The following is a 13,043-nucleotide window of genomic DNA, read 5'->3' on the forward strand; positions in this document are numbered from 1 at the left end:
CAAGCTAACACACTTGTTAATTTCTTCTCCTTTTGTCTTGGACATACATTTACACAATACATACAGGGCCCTTACAGCCTTTGTACAGGTTATCAATAGTAGGGTTTGTTGTCCATGAACCCTCTTTCAAAAAACCAGCAGATATGAACACATGACTGCCGTCGGCCCACAGACACACAACAAGAGCTGATGGAATGATAGAAGCCTGTCACACACAACCCACATGCATCTACATACATTCTTAATGTTATCTCACGCAGTGCTATGCCTTCAGGCATGCATTTTTGGTGTGACAATATGTTAGAAAGGAACCATGCATCCCTGTGGAGCTCTTCAGTAACCCACGCCCAGTGCTGGTGTTTTTCCTCTAAGCAAAAAACTTCCCTTACCAATAAAATAAAAGATTTGATTTATGTGTCTGGTACTGGCGTTCGAAAAAGATGTTGAGCTGTTTGATATCACTTCACTGGTAACCAAAGAACAAAAGATAAAGAGAAGTAAATGTCTGGGGGTGGGGGAGGAATATAAAATGTTCCACTGTTCATAAAGGCTGCATTTATTTGATTAAACAATACAATAAAAACAATTCTTTTAACCATATTAGTTTGAAATAGAAATCTTTATACATTAACATTAAGTTACTTTACTCTCACTTTTGATCAGTTTAGTTAATTTAATTGAATGGTTGTGTGTGTGCGTGTATATTACTTTTGTTATTTATTTTATATAGACATATATTTTATAAACATTCACAGCTACACCGATGCAAAACTCACATATTCATGCGTTTCGATTAGTGTTATTGCTTTTTCCCCTTTTAGTGCTATACAAGTAAAGCATAGAACTAGTTCAAATCAAAAACATTAGGGCAATTAGTTCAGAGAGTGTCATCTTTATTGGAGTACAACACACATTGGCTCTATCCACACTTCTCTCAGGCCGACCTGTTAAAATCACTCTCTATTTAAACACTGTTCACAGCACCTTCAGTCTGAATTGTGTTAAAACCCAGTTCTCCTGTCAGAATGTGTGTGTTAGTGTCAGCGCTGCGGGTGATCCTGGGTGGATGTGGAGATAATGTATTTCTGTTTTGCCGTCTCTGCCCTCCTCTAGCACAGCCACCTCCCTCACATTGGCTGAGATTAATGCACGCTGTCATTTACACGGACCCACACACAATGAGAACGAGCTGGGGGTCTCTTAATGGCTGCGTGTGTGTGTGTGAGATCTGGCAGGTGCACTGTTTCAAATCTGTAACTACCGATGACAAATTCATTACCTTCAATCAGGATAACAAATGTTCCTTGCCTTACTTGCAATGCCACCGCTCCCTCTGTAATGCAAAGACCGAAGTTCCTTCTGTGATTTATATTTTTATTTAATTTTTTTAAGTGGGCATTGTTCAGATTTATTTATTTTCACAGGTCATAACTGCACAGTGTAAAATGTATCAAGTAGTTTTCCCAAAGATAAAAATATTTGTCTTAATTGCCATCTAATATGATTTGTCGCATGTATCCTTCACAGAGGAAACAATTACAGCAGCACTGCCATAATTACAGTGGGCGCTTTTAAGTCGAGAGTTTTCTTTGTGTGGCATTTGAAGTTTATATACGTTTTAAATGGGTTAGTTATGAGGTACGTTTCAGCTAGGATGCTGCCTTAGAAGACATTAGGCAGCAAGTTCGGGATTTGTAATAGAACTAATGAGGATGACTTCATGGGCAGGTCAAGAAAAGGAGAAAAGCTCCTTCTGTTCATCCTTATGTTGTTTCTCCCTTCCCTCATTCTCTCTTTCTGTTTTCCCTCAACAGTGCGTCTCCATGACAGTATCTCAGAAGAAGGCTTTCATTACCTGGTCTTTGACCTGTAAGTATCGAAGTCAGACACTGTGATCTTCATCTCACTTCTGTGTAAATCAGGATTGACGCCAGTGTACTCAAAATTTCCACTTCCTTTAAGCCTTGTTTGGCAGTTATTAACTGTTAATTACCAGAAAATGTAATAGAAGTATGACAATTTAACTTTATTTTCTAGCCAGTAGGCCCGTTTCTCTGTACCATAGAAATCCTAGAATACTTTTCTTTATTTCTGAACTCCTTTGCTTAAGTTATGTTTACATCATGTTAAACGATTATCAGTATTGAGGGTGTAGACTCTACTTAACTGCATGTAAGTGTATTTGTGTAGATTGTGACTGTATGGCCCTCTCTCAAGGCTCTTGTATCATTAGGACTCTGATAGCGCTCGCCCAACACTCGAGTGCTGGCCCGTGGTCATAAAACTCTCCATTAGCCACATATTCCTCTACAGGCCTTGTGCTCTTTATAGTTTATAGCTGAATGGAACCGCTGTGGGTTCTCCATACTTTGAGCTCTTGATAAAGCCTTTATTTCTTCTTGTAGCGTAACTGGTGGAGAGTTGTTTGAAGACATCGTCGCAAGAGAATATTACAGTGAAGCAGATGCAAGGTAAGTTTAAAAATCTGCCAAAAATCATATCATTGTTTATTTGACACTTATAATATACACTACTGGGGCTTCAGTTTGGAGTCACTGAATCCTTTATTCAGCAAGAATGCATTAAAGCGACATTTGTATGTTTCAAAGAACACAAAAAATGTATCACAGTTTCCACAAAGCTACTGTATTAGGCATTAGTGTGTGGATTTTTAATACTATGGTGCATCAATCTTATAGTTTTTCCTCTATTCAAAGTTCCATGATAATACTTTCTGCAGCCATCACTGTACCGCTTTTGTAAGCCCTCAAAAAGAAAAATTATTCTGTCTCTAACGCTGCCCTTTGCTCCCAGACAGCGAGACAATCATTAAATGTCAGGGTTATGCAACTAATTACTGAACATGATATTTTATTTCAAATAATGTCAAGTTATGTAAATGCTCTTAGTGCTTTAACAGGGATGGTAGCTGGCCTGCAATGAGGTATTATTTTTAACCTGTTGCCGGGATAGGCGTCCCCTTAAATTAAAGCTGACTGTCTACACTTCAGTCCATTTCCACTTCATATTCAGCACTAAGCCAGAATAACAAAATTAGTGTCACTTTGCAATTACTTTTGGAAGACACTCTCCAGTCTTACAACATGAAGGCTGCTTCTGAGAGTTTGCATCAAGGGAGAACAGAGAGAGTTTTTACTGGAAAGTGCCTCCGTAATGGGAAGGAATGGAATGCAGTACACAGATTTTGCCAAATTTGGACACAAGAAATGCCTTTCTCGCCATCCTTCCTCAAGAGAGCTTTAGGGAATATCTAATGGGGCACTTTCTTTACTCAACCGATGTTGCTTGTATTTCTGCAAGCTCTCTTTTTGCTCTCTCTTTACATTTACATTTATGCATTTTTGTGACTTACAAGTGCATTCATATTTCATTTTATTTTTTATCAGTATGTGTGTTCTTTTGGAATTGAACCCACAAACTTTTGTGCTGCTAACGCAATGCTCTACCTCTGAGCCACAGGAATACATAAACCGAATCATTCAGAAATCTGTAATTTTTCAAGTATTCTACCAAACAAACAAAGGAAACCTTCAGAGAGATGTCACCCCCACCCAACACGCCCTCTGTCCTCAGGTCATGACCTTTCGAACAGGTTTCAGAGCTCTGTAATGAGCGGCTCCACTCGCTGCATTTATAAGCATTCCTGCTCCACCGGTGCTCATTATTTCTGTCCTCTCTCTGTCTGTGGAAAGACCTCTACGGTGCAAGTCTGTCAGAGCAACAAATGCACATCTGTGTAGTATTGCTGGGATATAGATATACACGATTGTTCAAAAGTATAGGGTTGGTAAGATTTGTTCTCACCAAGGCTACATTTATTTGATCACAAATACATTACAAAGGTAATATTGTAATATTATGAGAATTTTAAAAGTAACTGTTTCTTTGAACACACACACATTCAGCTTCAGGAAATTTGTTTTGGCATTTGGATAACATGGTAAATGTATTTTCATTCCCATCTTGGAAAGCTTCTCTGGCAGCTTTGAGAACCACAAAACAAACCAGAGTATTTCTCTGTGCAAATCTCAGTGTGTCTGCACAGGCCAGATCCTGCAGCTGGATTTCTTAGCTCCCAGTCTTCTATCTGGAGTTAGATCCTTGTACTAATGCCTGGGTTTCTCTCCCTAATCCAACCTTCTTTTCCTCCTCCCTGCTTTCTGTTTCTCAGTCATTGCATCAATCAGATCCTGGAAAGCGTCAGCCACATCCACCAGCATGACATTGTGCACAGGGACCTCAAGGTGAGTCATGCCGTCACTGTGGCAACGTGCCAACACACGAGCTTGCGTCATCCAAGCCCTCCTCCTCTTGGCAACTCTGTGGCGTCATTTGCACACACTCGGACTCGTGCTAGCAACATTAAACGCTGTGTGGACACCGTTGTATGCCGTTTGATTGTGTTGTTTCTTTCTCTTGACGTCAGAGCGCAGACGATTGGCTGTGGCCAATCCTGAGGGGTCATTTGATAACAAGCACAATGCAGAAAGCAAACATGGATGATGGAAAGATTAGGTTTATTAAATGCCATCATTCAATCTGAACCTCATACTGGATTGAAATTTAAATGACCATTTCCTTTTTGCTTTGTTTACTATATCTACATCTGTTAGGAAGATGTGGAGATAATTATTTTATTTTTTTAAATGATAACTGATGAAATACATAATAGATCAGTGGCATGTGGTGGGGCAAAAATGTGTCGAACCCCAAACCATTGCTTTTCCATATTAGTTCACCGCTTTAAATGTAAGGCAGACAGAGGAGTACTGGAGGCAGGCCGGTTGCTGTGGAAACCTGTGTGATGTCATAGTGGCTGCAGCATCATGGCATGATGGGGAGCGTGTCATTTTACCTCCTCTAATTCATCAGAGGGAAAGAGACGGAACTGTTGAAAACAGACAGACAGACAGGGAGGGAGGAAAAGGAAATGTGACGAGCAGGAGCTAGACCGAGAAAGAGTGTTTAGGAGGGAAGAGAGAGAGTGAGTCCGTCCCTAGGGTTGCAGGACAGGGGCGCTGGAGGGGACAGAGGGGCTGGATTTGATTGAAGATGTAAGAATAACGTTGACAGATAAAATATATCTCTGTGTTGCTACTGTTAACTAAAATTAAAACTATTAAAAAATTATTTTAAGTAATTGAAATAAGATTTTATAAATTAGATTTATAAATTATTTTATTTTATATGATAAAAAATATGTAAAAAAAAATTATAACCTTATTAATAATTACTCAATTCTGTTATTAAATAATACGGTAACATTTTCGAATAGGTAACACATGATAACTATTAACTACGACATTTCTCTCAATAAATTCTTAATTTGCTGCTTATTAATAGTTAGTAAGGTAGTTGTTAGGTTTAAGTATTAGGTAAGATTAGAGATGCAGAATAAGGTCAAGTAGAATAAGGCATAATATGTTCTTAATAAGAACTAATACATGGCTAATAATCTAGTGATATGCATGCTAATAAGCAACTAATAGGTGTTACCTATTCTAAAGTGTTACCAATAATACTAAAATAAATGTGCCCATTAAATAATAATAATAAAATAAAAAGTCTTAATGATTTGCAGTTGTTGATAGTTTTTGTTAATACTAGGATATGGTGCTTAGCATTTTTTTGTGTGTGTTTTTATTTTAAAAAAAATTAATAATTAAAACATTTGAGTGCATCTCAGTATGGTGTATCTGCTGCATGAGTTGACAATCTTGTTTTGGCTTGGCTTGTGAATATTCATTAGTTTACATGATTGGTCAGTCCAAGTAGGTAATCTAGCCATGTCAGCATCATACACATAAATCATGATGATATGATGGCACAGAAAGTCTGTTGTGTCTGTTCCACTATAAACGTGTTGGGGCAGTTTTTGCAGCATGACTGTGCAGTGTCCGGGTCAGGGCTATGCCTGCAGCATTCAGAGGCAGTGGGGTGTGCAGGACAGCGGGGCGAGAGAGCAGCTCACCCCTGCTCTCGTAGCAAGAGATAACAAGCCCTTCGCTCTGTCTCTTCATGAATTATGCAGCCCAGAGCAATGAGCGTGCTGTCACAGCTATCCATCCGCTTTATATACACACACACAAACACGCCAGTAAGATTTAGACACAATATGCAATCTCTCTCTTTTACTCTCGCACACGTTACAAGCATGCACACATTTCTGTCTCTCTCACTTGATGCACACTGTAGTCCAAGTCTGGATCTCAGTATTGCTGCAATGTGATGATGAAAGACTCTCCTCATAGATCATGCTGGATACATTTACGTCCTTTTATGCAGATCACAGCTGATTAAACTCCGTGTCAGTAGGCTTGATCGTCACCTTTAGCATAATCATGCACAGACTAAATGAGCAGCCGTATGCGATTAAATGCATGTGGATTGCAAGTCATGATTCTTTTGGCTCGTGCTACTGGATATTTTATTTTCCCTATTTTTATATTTGAATTACCATTTTTCTGTCATCTAGTGCTTATTTAAAGTTAATCTTGAAAAACGCTATTAATTTAATTTAAATGATGCTTAAATAAACTTGCAGCATTAAAAACAATCTCTGTTTATTTCTGTTCAATTCAGGTCAAGTGGTATAAAATAATGAAACTGTAGTAACATTAAGATGTCTATGAAAAAAAATAAGTGAAAATATAAAAATAAATCTAATTCAAAATGTTTATTAAATTCTGCAGTATATTAGTATATAAATACTACTTGTAGCATTCAAAACAAGTTGTTTTAATCCAGTCACTTCAGTGGGAGTCTGTGTGATTAGGAATTTTGTGTGAATTAGATTTTGGAACAGGAATCAATTTGTCACGTGACTCTGTTGACCAGAAGAAAGCTGCTTCTGTATGAGCTGGTTCATACATCACTACACTATTGAAAAATAGTCAATAGACCTTTTTTGCCATGTGAAATTTCACCTTAACATGCGACAAGCTTTGTTTTAGTGTTAAAATCACACTATCTTCTCCCTCATTTTTATTATTTCTTCTCTCCTACCCTTTCCTCTGCCACGTGTCCTCCTGTAGCCAGAGAACCTGCTGTTGGCCAGTAAGATGAAGGGGGCGGCTGTGAAGTTGGCTGATTTTGGCCTTGCCATCGAGGTGCAGGGAGATCAGCAGGCCTGGTTCGGTAAGACTTCTCTGTTTTTCCTTCAACTCATTGGTAGCCTCATCTCTTAAAGGGATTTGGCTTGAAGCCATTCTAGTTCATCCTAATGCAGGATTGAATTCAATTCAACAGAATCAAATTAATTTCTCTGGTTTTTCAAATAAATATTCAATGCCCTGAAAATGCATCCGCTCATTTATATGGCACTGGTGCACGTAAACTCATTCTGAAAGCTGACTTTCAGCCAGTAGTGGCTTTTTTTATTGCTCTGTTTGCTCTCCATTGCATCTGTGGCTCTTGTGGGACAAGAGAGCTCTGGAAAGTAGCCAGCTTGTGGTTCTACCCTGTGCTCTTGGGAAATATGGAGTAGTTTTCTCAATGTTTACAGTCCTTTTGGAGTCAAGACTACTCACTTGAACCAGGTCAAAGGTCACAGACGACAAAGCCAGTGGACAAATTGGATTAAGCTTGTCCAACATCATGGGAATTTTTTATATGCTTTTTCACATTGCACAGCCTTATAAGAAAGGGTTATTTTTTCCTAAACAATTATTATTATTTTTTTTTGTTTAATGCAAACTGAAATGTTGCCTTATTTGTACTGCTCAGAATTTGATTATCATAGAGAGATGGGTTTGATGCTTTTTGATCTTAGATATTAAATGTTTTTAATCACATTCTGGATTTACAGGTTTTGCAGGCACCCCTGGATACCTCTCCCCTGAAGTCCTGAGAAAGGACCCCTATGGAAAACCAGTGGATATCTGGGCTTGTGGTAAGATTTTCACCCGTTTTATTTAGTGACCACATTAATATGATTTTAAGATTCTCTTTATTCTAGTGTTGTGTAATTTTGTAAATAGTTACAAAAACAAAAGTATGAAGTTACCAATTAGTTTTTTTCCTGGGCAGGTGTGATCTTGTATATCCTGCTGGTGGGTTACCCTCCTTTCTGGGATGAGGACCAGCACAAACTGTATCAACAGATCAAGGCTGGAGCCTATGATGTGAGTAACCACACTTACTGTTTGACTTAATGAGCTCTCACTGCTTTATAATCTAATGACTGTTTTAGATCTAATCTGACCTGAACATTTGTTCACATCCATATTACCATCCAAAAATTTGGATACACTGGTTGAAATATAAATTATTTTGTTACTGTAATAATGAAAAACTGTAAAAATGAACCTTGGGTCACCCAGTTTCAACTTTCAAAAAAGCCTGCTCATCGCTCCAGGCAAAATTGTGCAACTCCACTCTTCACTTTGCACTGCTCACTAGTCATGCGCGGGTCGGCTTTTTTTCCAACCTGCAGGTCCCGCTTTTCTGAAATTATTCGGCCCGCCCCGCAAATAAAGTAAAAAAAATTTACCCGCCCCACACATCGGGGACATCATGGAAGTTACGTTGCTACTTAGACATGCGTATTGTAACCTTATCAAAGAACCCAATAAAATATGAAAATATTCAAAATATTTAATATAGGCTATAGGGAATTACACTAGTGATCGTTAGTTCGTGCATGAATATTTTAGGTGAATGAATTGTTTTCGTTCAAGTAATCCACTGACTCATATTTCTCGTTCACTGAAGTTCCTACCTCCACAGCAGCGCGCGAGCTCGGCGTTATTAGCACCGCATGCGCAGCTTGTGAACAGCTCTTGTCAAAGAGTTACTCAAAATGGGATGGAGCATGTGATTTGTTGAATGTAGTGAACAAATACGATATTCCCGTTTGTGAATGAGTTGAATGAACTGATACATAGTTCATTCGTGAATGAAATGAATGAGAGTATACAGGGTCTTTGAGCCAAGCATATCTCAATCAGAAATCACAAATACAAAGCACAGTTATAGGTGCACTTACGCCTGTTTCATATTTAGCATACAGAACATAACTCCACATTTAATCCACGATTTATTAATGTGAATATATTATATATGAACAGTCTGACCAAATAATTAAATTGTTTAATTATGCAAGAAAACCTTGCGCTTTGTTCATCTGAACAACTTATTTAGACTATTTATTTAATGCAAACATGCACACACTTTAATATACATTCGTTGACTTAAGACATAACACATAAGACGCTCTTTTTCGCCACCTGCTGTGGCGTATTTGTGTATAATATGAAGAAATGGTCACTGAACAAATCAGTAACAAATGTAAAAAACAATGCTGTTCTTTCAGTTTATCCCCAAAAAACCTGAAAAAATATTCTCATCTCTTTTCAACATTAATAATACTAATGATAATAATAATAATAATAATAATATATTTTTTTTTTTTTTTTTATAAGATTGTAAAAGGATTTCTGAAGATTGTGTGACTGGAGTAATGATGCAAAAAATTAATTTTGTTAAATCAGCTTTGATTGTTCCTGATCAGTGTTGGGTATAGATACTTTGGAAAGTAGTTAGTTAGGTTACAACGTTACCATCAGTTAAAAGTAATCAGTTATGATACAGCGTTACCTATTTATAAAAGTAACGCGTTAGAGTACTCATGCGTTACCAAAAATTAAAAGCCGTTTGCAGCGGCTCACACATGACAGACACAGCCCCCGGCCCCTTTAAATGCACCTAGAAGTCGTGACTCCCGACAATCAATAACGTCAGTCATCCGACTAAATGAACACTGCAGGATAACAATATCAGGAAAGACAGTCAGAAATCGGCTATTCCACATGGCGTTTTATTTATTTATCACAGAACATATTATTAATCAAAATTCGCACCTAACGTTACCCAGCCCGGGTAGCCTAGGCTACTGTATATTATGAGCACCACAAGATAACTCCTGATTTTTCTTTAACTTTAAATAATGCAGTTATCAAAGTACAAGTATGCTTACTTGTAAACACAACCTTAAACAGGCTTGCAGATTTAAATCCATTTAGAAATGATGAACAACCAGCCAGCCAATGATCTAACAGAAATTAACAGCTGCCTGTCAGACAAAAATGATAACAAACCGAATTAAATCCTTCACTGCCACACAGGCAAATGACAAATCGCTTAATAGCCGAACTAATTATTATTAAAGTGTCACTCACAGTCACAAGCCTAAATTCACTTTAACACAGTCCTCTTACATTTACTCTTCAAAGTAGTGATTACAACGTAGCGTTAAATTTGAGGTAGAATTTTTGGCGGTCGACAGAAGCTTTTCACCAAAGCAGAGTGTGCATTTTACCGTTATGTTCTTTTCTTTTTCGTTGACAAATTGAAAATAATGTGCGTACTTCCATAAACCAAACGCTGTCCTCTCTGCTATCTTGCCGGGAGTTCAAAAAAAAAAAAAAAAAACCCACACACACACAGGGTCAGGCGCAGGGCACAGACGCATCACAGCCATTAACTTTACGATCACAGAGCTTCGGCTCCGCTGATACATCCGCAGGTGGCACAGTAGACCTAGGCATACTTTCTGACAAAAAGCAGGCTGCAGTCGGGATTTTCCTTTCCTTAAAATAACGGATTCCTTTTTTTAAAAAAATAACGAAGTTACTGATTACTTACGCACGAAACTAACGCGTTAAGTTACAAATTTCAGGAAAAAAGTAATTAGAGTACTCTAACGCGTTACTTTGTAACGCGTTACCCACAACACTGTTCCTGATAAATGGTTTAACTGAACTCCCAAGTGGATATTAAATTATGTTGTGGGACAATTAAATATATTCTAAATAAACTACAAACATAAAATTATATCGATTTATTTTGTCCTCACATTCTTTCTTGTAATTCTCCCCTCTCAGTCACAAACCTGACTGAAATGCTCATTATGCAGCTCATTATGCAGTTCATTATGCAGCTCATTATGCAGCTCATTATGCGGGCCTCTGTCTTCTCAGGTGTACATCCCAATGACACACAAAACACAATCATGTACATACATGCTGCTCACATAATATTATAGCCCAGTTTGTGCTGATTACAGTGAGATTAGACTTTAGCCATTTAGCTGTGTATAAGCAACTGAAAAAAGCACAAATGTCAGGGCGTGACAAAACTTCTCCAGGCCCCAAAAATACCCTTAGGCTCCAGAGGGTTAAGCTCAACCAGAAAGAGAAAGTGAAAGCCCTTTTATTAGACCTGTCTTTAATTGCCCATCAGCATGTTGACAGAGATGCTCTCATGGCTATCCCCATTCAGAGATTTCAGTGCCACCACATCGACCCAGAGTGGCGAACCCAGATTGAAGCCTTTGTTAATATTTAATAGGTTGGGATAGACAGCAGAGTTACTCAATAATAAATGATGGCGGCCCCCTCCTCTAGAGCTCAGGAGAGGAACATACAACTGAGGAGTCTTCATCATCATCATCATCTCAAACCCCAAAGGAAAACCAGTTTATAGTGGGATATTTCCTGTTGGTACTATTCTATATATCTGAAATGAGGTTACATCCTTCTTGCAGATGGCACAGTGTCATATTTTCGCAGTGACCAGCTGTAGCTCAAAGCTGCTGTTTGTAAACAATCTAGCATGATCAGAGTATGCATTCACACTAATTTGATTTCATTTGTGCTTTCTCCATCCCTCTTAGTCCAGATTGATAGGCTCTCTAAGTGCATTGGAGTATAGTGTGTTTGTTGAATAGAGGCATTGTCCATTTGATGGAGTGCTGCGGTATGAGAGAGATGTGATTACGAAGGCCGGTTTTGGTCTCAGCATTTTCAGCCATCCAGGTGGAAAACACCACTTTTCCATTTATCGTTTTAGCTGCTCTGCTTTAATCTTATTAACATCTATTACAGTCCATGGAAGCCATTGATCTTCGTGTTTTTCCATGTCTGTATTTGAGTTCTCTGTAACATACAAAAGCCTAAGACTAGTGAAAAAGCTTCTATTTTTCATTGTTTTCTTAATGTAATACACAGGTTTGTATTATTAGTATCAGTTGAGTTAACATTCATGTCTTAGCACCTGGTTTGTCCACCTTTTGCTTTAATGTTGATCTTCATGAACCAGTTTGTGTAAAACCTGATGATCATGTTCTTCAGCATTATTTATCCAAAGAGCGTCTTGAGCTTAACTGGAACAATGTGTGACCATCTGTACACATGATCAAGGTCACAAATGTATCTATGATTGGTGACCTAGAAATGTTAAATTCATGATTCTTTCTGTAGAGCTTTTCATAATACATATCATTTTATTGTAGCTATACAGAAAATGTGTTTAATTAGTTTATGAATACATTTAAAATATTTCTCTTTTCATCATACTATTATTTAGTTTAAATTGTTTCAAAATCTTTCTTTGAATTTCCAGGTTTAAATGAAACAAACCACAGGTTTTCCCTGTACACCTCACTTTATTTCAAGAAAACTCAGTGGTCTTCTCTTTCTTTTGTCTTTTTCTGTCTTAGTTTCCCTCTCCAGAGTGGGACACTGTTACCCCGGAGGCCAAAAACCTCATCAACCAGATGTTGACTATCAACCCAGCGAAGAGGATCACGGCTGACCAAGCGCTCAAACATCCGTGGGTCTGCGTAAGTGGACCTAAACCCCCAGCACTTTTCATTGTATCTCTCAAGGCTGATTTATATCGAACTACTGGCATGATGTCATGAAGCTTACACTCTAGTTTGCAGTGAAGTGAACATCTGCTAGCATGTTTGGTTGATTTAAAACATCAAATGAGACTCCATATCCAATTTGAATTGTATACAATCTGTGATTAACGTATATGAGTAAAGATTTGTTCTAAGAACTGATGTCTCTTTCCCACTTAGCAACGCTCCACTGTCGCCTCCATGATGCATCGTCAAGAAACTGTTGAATGTCTGCGCAAGTTCAACGCCCGCAGAAAACTAAAGGTCTGATACATTAATTTCCAGCACAATAGGGTTCAACATATTGACATTAGTTTATGCATTTGCTAACATGAAT

General features: G+C 38.1%; 1 protein-coding gene across 17 annotated transcripts in view; it reads left to right on the forward strand.

The window, feature by feature from the left end:
* The window catches only part of LOC127969939 (calcium/calmodulin-dependent protein kinase type II subunit gamma), a 57,930-nt gene that overhangs the window by 26,473 nt on the left and 18,414 nt on the right, over nt 1-13,043 (forward strand). For all 17 annotated transcript variants that reach the window (XM_052572114.1, XM_052572104.1, XM_052572105.1 and 14 more), the window contains exons 4-11: nt 1,815-1,869; nt 2,406-2,471; nt 4,193-4,265; nt 7,056-7,158; nt 7,829-7,912; nt 8,050-8,144; nt 12,521-12,643; nt 12,887-12,970. In XM_052572114.1, coding sequence (XP_052428074.1) covers nt 1,815-1,869; nt 2,406-2,471; nt 4,193-4,265; nt 7,056-7,158; nt 7,829-7,912; nt 8,050-8,144; nt 12,521-12,643; nt 12,887-12,970 — 683 coding nt within the window. The remainder of the gene's footprint in view (nt 1-1,814; nt 1,870-2,405; nt 2,472-4,192; nt 4,266-7,055; nt 7,159-7,828; nt 7,913-8,049; nt 8,145-12,520; nt 12,644-12,886; nt 12,971-13,043) is intronic.

The sequence above is a fragment of the Carassius gibelio genome, chromosome B13, assembly GCF_023724105.1.
Source record: "Carassius gibelio isolate Cgi1373 ecotype wild population from Czech Republic chromosome B13, carGib1.2-hapl.c, whole genome shotgun sequence".
In the NCBI taxonomy this organism is placed as follows: domain Eukaryota; kingdom Metazoa; phylum Chordata; class Actinopteri; order Cypriniformes; family Cyprinidae; genus Carassius; species Carassius gibelio.